This window comes from Battus philenor, unplaced genomic scaffold (assembly GCF_028537555.1).
Source record: "Battus philenor isolate CCGP_79_NKW_IND1 unplaced genomic scaffold, ilBatPhil1.0.hap1 SCAF_26, whole genome shotgun sequence".
Lineage (NCBI taxonomy): Eukaryota > Metazoa > Arthropoda > Insecta > Lepidoptera > Papilionidae > Battus > Battus philenor.
The window spans coordinates 11,670,910-11,681,490 of NW_027181689.1; the positions used below are offsets into that span (position 1 = coordinate 11,670,910).

A 10,581-nucleotide genomic window follows, 5' to 3' on the forward strand; every position below is an offset into this window, starting at 1 on the left:
AGTAAAATTGGTCACACCCCTGTTATTTGCTGTAATCTCTCCAGAACATTATGACCCCTTATTTCTGATAAATAACAGCAAATAGAAGATCAAAATATAATTGGTTGTTGGCAAAGCTCCGTTTATAGAATTGGAAACGAGACGGTTGTACAAACGAACGCGAGCGGGAGCGAGACGGCCGTTCGGCGATTAAGTGTTTAGGGGATTACGCTTGTCGAATGTCGCGCGCACTAATGACGTCTTGTCTTGACAGATGTCAGTTTGACATTAGATTAGAAATGGCGGGTTTTGGCGCTCCTTTGTGTCCGGAGAGGTTATGAAATGATTTCGCATAACGTTTTGCATCCACAATGGGGCAATGGACCGTTCAAGTGGAAGTGACGTCATTGCGGCGGTTTTTTTTAGATTTGCTCTCTACGAAGGGTCCACTTGAGAAATATTTCTTAGTTCTTTTTGAGATTCTTTTATTTGCTCTATGTCTAACAGAGTGTGCATTACTTAAAAATACAAATATCTGTATTGAATAATGAACTGAGATTAAAATAAACCAAATTAATTTCCTTATGCCCTCAGCGGAGAAACATTATTGAGTTGTTGATAGCGGATTCCTCTTCGCTTCGTATCTAAACAGATTTGATTCATTAGAGTCCACCGCGGGCTCGCCGGCGCGCTGCACAGAAACGTGTCGTTACTAAATTTAAATCAGCCCCGCAAAGGGATCGCGCCCACGCAATAAACATGATTAAACCGACCCGCGATGACCAATTTGAACCTTGACTCTTCGAGACACTGAACAATTTCGCTTGATTATTTTACACAAGGATTGCTACAAGAAGTTAAGTTTGAATATTATTATATACTTTGTGGCTATAGTCAGAAAGTTGAGTGTTGTTCGACACGGGGTATAAGTGTCAGAATGTGTCTAATCTGTGATGGAGAGGTGGCGATTAGATGGGATGCTGTGTGGATAAGTAGCGCGGGCCGGGCCGGGGCACTTGAGCGCAATTACGATATTGAAGCAGATCTGCGATAGGGCACCGGCGCGCGGTATCAGCTACTATCCGCCGCTCTGCGAGGGCGTCATTGATTTAATGGACGCGCCGGGCCCGCGGGTCAGCGCGTGCAGCCCAGCTGCAGCAGTCGCGGGTTCTAATATCCACAGTGTATTTGTATTAATAGTTACTCGTCTTAGCTACGCCCATTGATAAAAAAAATAACTTGACTAGAGATCAGCAAGATATTTGAAACTAAAACCATACCTTTTCCGACTTAACTTGGACAGATAAATTTGGTAGCGAGGCTGCCAATCGTTAACAGTACAGCCTATAGTCCTATGGCATATACTGGGGATAATGCAGAACTAAGTAACTCGATTTTTACAGTACAAACTATTAGAGTAACATACATATTATGAGAACCAGAAAGAAAAATTCAAATTTGTGTGTACTTAAGGCCTTTCGCCCATAGCATCTTTCTAAAGCAATGCTGTCGACAGCTTTGCTACTAATGCGTGTTAGTCGCATTTGCGACGCGCTGCTGCAACGTGACTGAATCGTCGCGACCGCTTTCGCGCTAGTGCATCGCTACAAAATGTCGTCGTGTGCAACGGGACTTACACCCGACTTCGTCTAATTAATAAATCTTTCAAATTCAAAAATTCAGAAAGCTATTTTATTATAATTTAAAAATAATTTCAGAGAACGTTTTCGCGATAAAAACTTCGCAGTCCTCGCCTTGGGAGTGATGTGTACGCTTCCAGGTGAAATTCGTTATGAAATTTATATTTTTACATTTTGATAGCAGCGCTAGTAAAATCGTAAGACAAATTAGATTCCCGGGAAACAATATTGTATAATTCACAGTTTACGCATTAATTATACAGGATGACCACTGCTCACAAGAATGTTTTCAGAGGATGAGCAGCACCGTCCACTGCGTACCATTATAGCACACCGCCATCGCCAACCCGTCTGCTAAGCGTGGCGATTATGTTATATCCCCCCAGTGATATATATCTTTGGGGACTTTGAGCCTTGCAGAGGGAAAAGAATAATTTGCCATTATTTGCAAAATTATGTACGAGTTTCTATATCCTGTTCTTCTCAGGCCTGACGCATTTATGTTCCGAACAGATAGTTGCCTAAGTTATTATTGAATTTAAATGCAGAGTAGTCGCCTTAAGAAATTGTGACGCATTCTCGTGTCAGCTTAACCACGCCCCTTGACTTTTAGGCGAGACACTAATTCTTAAAAATGATAAAACAAGTGTGATTATCTTTAAGGTCGAATATTCCTTCTTTCTTACTTTCTATGATCTAATTGAAAAAAGTGCGAGGTTAATCCGAACGACAACTACGAAGCACTATTTTCTTAACGCAAACACAGTACAGACGGTCGACAGACACGCAGCCGAAATTCTCGTCCAAGCACTCGGAATATAATTCAACGGACATCGCCGCGCAATTTTGTTAGTTTATTGATCCTTGGTTCACGTTTACATAACACGAATACATCATTGTATTCGCGTACATATTGGAATATTAATAAACAAAAAAAGAGATTTAATAATACTAAGGAATAAGTTAAATAGGAGTAATTTCCTTCTTCACTATGAGACGTAAAACTCAATAGCAAATGCCATTGGCCATTTATTAATATCAGAAAGAAATATATACAGAGTATTGATTTTTAAAGGGATGAATGTATAGCTTATTTGTCAGCAAAAAGCTCTAAAGCCTTTAAATCTATTTTCAAAAATCCTGAATGAATTAATCACTCACATTTTTCATTCATTTAATTTCTCTATTGGAATGCGACAAGCCAGTAACTATACTACCTAAAGTATATAAAATCTGCAAGGACAGACAATAAATAATAATTAGTTTCATTATGCAATGATCGAAATTTAAAATTGCATTTTTAATATAGTATTATTACGTCATTTATTATTTCAGAAACCTTTGATATTTGGATGCTGTGCACCATTTATTGACAGCAAATGAACTATATATTCACCTGTTAAAAGATCTTCCACCTATAACTAATCATGTATAAGTTTGACCCACGTAACAAAAACATGGTTTAGGTAATGCGACTCTTGCATCGTGTCCTGTCCATTGCGCAGTAAATATGTAAGTGTTACAAAAAAGTAACCATGTTAAAATCTGTTGTATGATGTATTATGAGTCAAAAACGACCATAACAGGGGTTTATGGGTTCTCTCTGTTTACTTCTGCCTGAGAAGAGCAATATTGACCACAGAATGAAAAAAATAACTTGAAATTGTGTATTATCTAATTGTTTACTACAATAAAATCTTTTTAGGGCACACGACTATACACTGTGCACACGTGACTTTTATATTACAGTTTATCTCAGCCTAACCTTAAAAGCTTTAGCATCGAAATGGAACATAGAAAATTAGCTTGACGTAATCCTTGAAAGCAATAGCAGGTCAGCGGTAGAAGACTGGGACTTGCGATTGTAAGTCGATAGTTCGATTCCGGGATACAATCTTATGTAATTCACACTTTGTGCATTAGATATATAAGATTGCAACTGTTCACCAAAAAGTTTCCAAAGGATGTCCTTTGCGTACTACAATACTGCACTGCAATCGCCAATCCGCGTACCCATGGGGATTATGGTATACTACCAGAAAGATATCGTTAGGGAGGCCTGTGCCTTGTAGTGGGCGTCTATGGGCTGAAATGACAATAGCATCGTCATCTACTAAATATTTTAATTTATGTTCATATATATATAAATACCAGTATCGTGAATAAAGATTGATAAACAGATACATATAGAATAATAATACCACTGCTTCGCTACCGTACACGAACATAAATATGTTACTGATTATATATTTTTTTTATTTAAATATCTCTAAAATTGTTGGCTTTACTTAACGAATGAGTTTTGTACTGATGCTACTTAAAGTAACTTACTTAACAACAACTTGATAATTCTTTAACTAATGACAATGTAACTCAAGATCAGATTCTCTCACCAAGTTATAGAAACGGGGTAAACAGAAGTATCGAAAGTAACTTTAATGTGTGCACTCGGACGCTGTTCATGCGAAGGCTATACCTGTGACCGTGATAGCAGCACAGACATTCCATTCGCCATCGATACAGCTTCATCATCATACAGCTTCTGGAGCGCGGCGCGAGGCAGCGGTCGCTCCGAAATGAAAAAAAAAAACGTCAAGCTTTTAAACAATCGGCACTCGGCGCCCGGGGGACGCTTGTATGGGAAATATTTAGCTCATTGTGCGCGGCTCATAATGGCTTTGTTGTGCCAACAGCACCTGGGCGGCCCGTCTGCACAACATTAACGCACCGAGTGCCCGAGCTGCGCTCGAGTTGCGCTCGAGTTGCGCTCGAGTTGCGCTCTCGACGCCACCAGAGGGAGACGCGTACGCGCTATTGTTTCTATCCCATATGTTATAAGTGTTCAGGTTCGTAACGATATTTATTGAAATAATTACAACGTCCACTCGATTTAGAGTGTCAGGGCTTTTAACCTTTATTTAAACATACCCGGCTTGCATAGGTAAAACCGATTCCTGATAACATACGGTGGCAGCAATTACACTAAATGTTTCTATTTTACTTGGAAAACTACGCAAAAAGTGCTCTTATAGGTTAATAACAACAACAAGTCGTTTATATGTAGCAGTCGTCGTCGTTTCAGGCCATAGACGCACACTGCAAGGCATAGACCTTCCTTAAAGATATCTTAAATAATCTTAAAGAGAGATACCATAATCCTCACGCTTGGCAGGCAGGTTGCAGTGCAGTGTTATGGTTGCAGAGGACGCAGCTGCCCATCCTCTGGAAACTTGTTTGTGAGCAGTGGCGATCCTGTATAATTAATACATGAAATGAAATAACCGCGAATTATGATCGCAAGTATCATTCCTATACCGCATTTCTACCACTACTCCTCATGCAAAGGGTTTCAATTTATTACAAATTCACGTCAACAAAAGTGATACAGACATCGATAAAAATTCATAAAAAATGCTCAAAAACTTAATGAGCTGGAGAAAGGTGAAAAGCATTAATATAGTATCCACAGATGCGCCTCTCCGCAACGCCTTCCAACCCTTCCAAACTAGAAGAAACCTTTTATATTAATGTTGGATTAATTGAATCATTACATGCGGTGAAAAATTAATTTGTTACACCTAGGTGTCGCTTCTTTCTGACACATTCACCACATTCAGTATGTACTTACATGTTATGGATTCCTAACTTATTTATACAGAATCATGTTGTGTTACGACGACAACTGGACTTTGTCAGAGTGATTCTTCCTGCCATGTTGCCTGCGGAACTACTAAATTCTGGGCGTCACAAACACGGAAAAACTTACGTACGTTTAGACGGAAGCAAACGAAATATATTTTGTAAAGATGCTAAGGAGAGTCGGCTTCATTCCTAATGATTTTATACAAGTGCATATGGCCCCATTAAAGTGTACTTCAGTGGATTGGCACCAACTTTCTTACATTACATTTTCGTAAATAGTTAACAGTGATTTCAAACATAGTGACGACGGAAGAGAGGCAATGTGTAAAAAGAATGTGAATAAACGAAAACAAAGTGAGATATTGTGAACAACGAAAGAAGATAGAAAAATAGAAATTGTGAAAGATAAAAGAAGAGTGCCAATGAAATAACAGTCACTGTTATTTTAAGATAAGAGTGAACGGAAGGTCCTGAAAAAGGAAGACGACAAAATAAACCCGTCATTCATATTCGTATAAGGGCCGTGAAAATATCTAATATATAATATTACTATCGAAGAGTACTTCCGTGTGCCGCAACTCAGAAAGTCTTTGAATATTTTCTAATATCTTACCTTTTTCTAATGTGAGTTGGGTACATTACATTTTTAAGCAGACAATATTGAAATAGTTTTAAAAACTGTCGAGCTATGTTGTACAAAGCAAGAGGAGTCGATGTTAAATGATTATTTCAAATATCTTTTTATCATCGGATTTAATAATAACATTCAATTCAAATCAAAATATCTTTTACTTTAACATTATAAGATGTGAGCTACCACCGACTCGAAACGCTGATGTCCTGAGAAGAGCCGGCGAAAAAAAACACAGTTGTTTTTTTTTTTAATATTCTTAACAATTTAATATGTACATTATAATATGATTCATGGATCATGGAACCAAGTTCCACACTTTGCGATCTAAAAAAAACTTTTAAATGCATCTCTAGAGTATATTACTAAATAAATTAAGATTTATTTAGTAATATACTTTAAGATTAAAAACTCAATAACGGTCGTAAGAAAGGTCGATATCTTAAGGAACTTTGTTGTATATGCGTATATGCGTATATGTAAAAAACCAATGAAGGATTTTTTTACTTGAACTAACATGAACTAAATGTAAGTAACATAATTTATGTATATGTCAAAGAGCATTGGTCGACGATACGATCCCTGGGGAACCCCCTGATGTCATTGGCATACAGGAGAAAGAGAACTCCTTAACAGTAACAGCTTGACTTCGCTCTCTCAAATGAGACTTCCTGCGACGCAAATTGCCACATGTAAAGTTCCTCATATTTACTTAATAAAATATTCCGTGAAATGGGAGTAAACGACTTCTATCTGAAAGCAGTTGTCCATCGCCGTTAAAACAAAATCAACGGAAGTGTACAAGCTTACCTTACTTGATCTTTTACTAATAAACCCATCCTGCTGACGCTCTGTTATTAGATTAATCGCTAGAAATTATGAAACAGATATTTTCTCAAAAAGTTTGGCTAAGTTTAGATGTAGAACGTTGCGTATTAAAATCATGTATATATAAATCGATAGAGACTCACTGCAAGGCATGGCCTCCCCCAAAGACCGCAAAGACCTCTAAGACCGCAAAAACCTCAAAGACCGCAAAGACCTCTAAGACCGCAAAGACCTCTAAGACCGCAAAAATCTCTAAGACCGCAAAAACCTCTATGACCGCAAAAACCTCAAAGAACGCAAAGACCTCAAAGATCGCAAAGACCTCAAAGACCACAAAGACCGCAAAGAACGCAAAGACCGCAAAGACTGCAAAGGCCGCAAAGACCTCAAAGACCACAAAGACCGCAAAGACCGCAAAGAACGCAAAGACCACAAAGACTGCAAAGACCGCAAAGACCGCAAAGACCGCAAAGACTGCAAAGGCCGCGAAGACCTCAAAGACCTCAAAGATCGCAAAGACCTCAAAGACCACAAAGACCGCAAAGAAACCGAACCGCCGCCCGCATCCAGCGACTTGTCACGGCTTTAAATGGGTGGCCTACCAACTCCTGTTATGTATATTGCCATTCTGAAAAAAAAAAACAGTAAATAATCGTTCCTACATAATTTCCATAGCTACTTATTGTAAAGATATATTAAATAATTTATAAAAGGACATCGAAAATGAAAATAAAGCATTTTTAACGGCATAGTGGTGGGATTCTATAACCGTTCCATTCACATCATCCGATAAACACTCACTGCAAGGCACAGGGCGTAGTGATTTTAAATATATATCAAGAAAAATGTACGCACATCGCCTGTTTTTTAAAGGACTGTACGGTCCTTAGTTCTAATTGATCCAATTTTGAAGTTAAACCAATGCTAATTTAAAGTTATCACTGTACACTTTCCATAATACACTATTTTAACCCTGTAACAAATTGTGTTTCTTTCCTAAATCAGAAAGCGAATAACCATCGATTAAGTTCACTTATATTTTCATAGGTATTGTATTTTCTATTATGTCTGTGTGTTCGTTGTAAGATTTCTTTTATCTATCAGTATTTACAAAAGTATTTAAAGGTGTGTTGTTTTTTAGTTTGAGTTTTTTTTAACTGAAATTTATTCTCTGAGTCTGCGTTTATCTTCGACCACATCGTCACTTTCCACAAGACGAATTGTCGGTCAAGGGCGGACTAGTAAGCGATAATAAAAATTACTTTTATTAACGAAACCAGTTGAGTGCACGGCAGTCTCTTTAGTTCATTAAATCATTTTGAATTTGCTTCGCGTTTCTGAGACGGCCCGCGCGCCGCCGGAGCTCCGCGGGGACAAAGCGGCCGCGCGAGCATATTTCCCGGGTTCGAACCCTCGCGCCGCATTGTGCGCCGAGAGCCCTCGCAGCCCTTACCCCGTTAATTGTTTGCGATCCGAACGAAAATAAAGAACTTGTGTTTCGCGCGGACTCGGAGGACGTTTCCAATTGACTCGTAAATACAAACACCGCGAAAGGCGGGGGCTCACCGCGGAAGCACATACCTTTCCTTGCTGCGGCAGTTTTTTTATTATTATTATCCTTAAAATAAAGATTTGTAGTGTGACCCTAAAGCGTCATCTTTTTTTCACTCTCCCGGTCGTTGAACAGTGCCGCACTAAAGAGTTACTCGTCGCTCGCATTGACAAACAACGTCTCCGAGGAGTAGCTTAAATTCAACAAATATAAAGTACTAATTACAAGTAACTTAAGTCTTGTTAACTACCGTGAGGTCACCACGAATCAGTTTCTAAAGGAAGTATTCGAGCAGACGCAGAACTTAAAGATTTTTTTTCGAATTGTAATCAATCCGCAAAGAGTATTGAGCCCTCAACACTCTCATTAGTTCACCCATTTTGGAAACAGAGGGAGCAGTAAAAATCCACAAAAGCAGTACATTTCTAGCCCCTGCCTACACCGCCTTCATTGTCACAAGGCCCCAAGGCGACGCGCCGCAGGTGAGCGCGGCCCCCGCAGCCGCATTGTGCAGCGCCGCGTCACAGGCGCCGACGCTTGTGTTCCGATCACCGCCGACCGCAGGCGGGAGACGCAAGCACCGCCCACCAATTTGCTTAAAACACGCGCGCGCTCCTCACAATATGCGCCACTAACAGCCGCCCCTGTCCACAGGCAGCATGCAGCCGTTCCAGTGCAGCGCGCGGCCGGAGGGACCGCGCGAGTCCTCGCCCGAGCGCGCCAAGTCGCCCGACGCGCCTGCGCCCGCACCCGTGCTCAACTTCTCCATCGCGCGGCTCATGGAGCCCGACCGCAAGAAGTCCGCGTCGCCGGAGGCCCCGCCGCCGCCGAGCTTCCTGTCGTACGGCGCGCAGCTGCTCGACTCGGCCTTCAAGCAGTACATCCCGGGCGCCGGGCGGCAGCTGGCGGCGCACTACCCGCTGTTGTACTACGGGCCCGACCTAGTGTCGCTGACGTACGCGCAGCAGCTGCAGCTGCGAGCGCCCGCACGCTCTCCAAGCCCACGGGCGCCCGCCCCGGAGCACGCCGTGTCCTCCACCACGGGCCCCGCGCCCTCGCCCGCCAAGAGCAAGAGCTTCGCGTGCGCCGATTGCGGCAAAGTATTCAACGCGCACTACAACCTCACGCGCCACATGCCCGTGCACACAGGTGCGCGCCCCTTCGTCTGCAAGATCTGCGGCAAGGGCTTCCGGCAGGCGTCCACGCTGTGCCGGCACAAGATCATCCACACCTCCGAGAAGCCGCACAAGTGTCTCACCTGCGGCAAGGCCTTCAACCGCTCCTCGACGCTCAACACGCACGCGCGCATCCACGCCGGCTACAAGCCCTTCGTCTGCGAGTTCTGCGGCAAAGGCTTCCATCAAAAGGGCAACTATAAGAACCACCGGCTAACGCACAGCGGCGAGAAGGCCTACAAGTGTAACATCTGCAACAAGGCCTTCCACCAGATATACAACTTGACGTTCCACATGCACACGCACAACGAGAGGAAACCGTTCACGTGCAGCATATGCGCCAAGGGCTTCTGTAGGAACTTTGACCTTAAGAAGCACACGAGGAAGCTGCACCTCGGCGCCGGCGGCTCCAACAACGACTCGTCGCTCGACACGCAGGATGAGTCAACGCAAGAGGCGACCGGGAGCCCCACAGAGGAAGCTAGCAGAGCTGCATTCAGACCGTTCTTGGGAGCCGCGTATCCGAGGATCCTGGACCCGTCGCGTATTACGGCGCCCACCACGTTCTTCTCCAAGCTGTTGTGACCGGGGGCTGGCTTCTTCAACGGCTTCGGCGGCGCGCACGAGTGAATTGCTCGAGGATTTGACCTTTGTTGGTAGAGAGATATATTTATTGCTAAGGGAAATGAAAAATTGTTAGACGCCGCTGGAGCGGCGGCCGAAGTTGCAGTTTGTTTCTTCTGTAGCTTTTCGTTCGGAGTTCGTTGAACCGTCCTTAACCTGTTAAGTGAGCCACGTTTCGCAGAGACTTGCGCAGGAGGATTATTCCTTCTCGATTGGTATTTACTTGGACACCATTGAATTATAACTTCACCAACGCGGTGTAGAGAGGTGTCGGGGTGACGACGAAAATAAGGCTCGTGTGACGCAAATATCCTGCCGCCTTCACTGCTCCACCCTTAGCAGTTGTTGTATCTGCGCTGAACTCTTCGACACATGAGATTGCTGGTCAGTCAACCGCTGGAACAGAACAAATAAAGGAACCGATCTGGTCGGCTTTTAAATAAAGAGACACCACTAGAGGAGCTGACATATTAAAGGTGATCGGAGTTCAAGGTATAAAAGAATCGGTAA

General features: G+C 42.5%; 1 protein-coding gene across 1 annotated transcript; it reads left to right on the top strand.

The window, feature by feature from the left end:
• The first annotated feature begins 8,931 nt into the window (after positions 1-8,931).
• LOC137925297 (fez family zinc finger protein erm-like) lies at positions 8,932-10,032 on the top strand. The gene has a single exon (XM_068768728.1). The coding sequence runs from the start codon at positions 8,932-8,934 to the stop codon at positions 10,030-10,032; it is 1,101 nt and encodes a 366-aa protein (XP_068624829.1).
• Positions 10,033-10,581: the final 549 nt, after the last annotated feature.

Coding starts and splice junctions, on each gene's coding strand:
- LOC137925297 (XM_068768728.1), top strand. CDS start 8,932: ATGCAGCCGTTCCAGTGCAGCGCGCGGCCGGAGGGACCGCGCGAGTCC.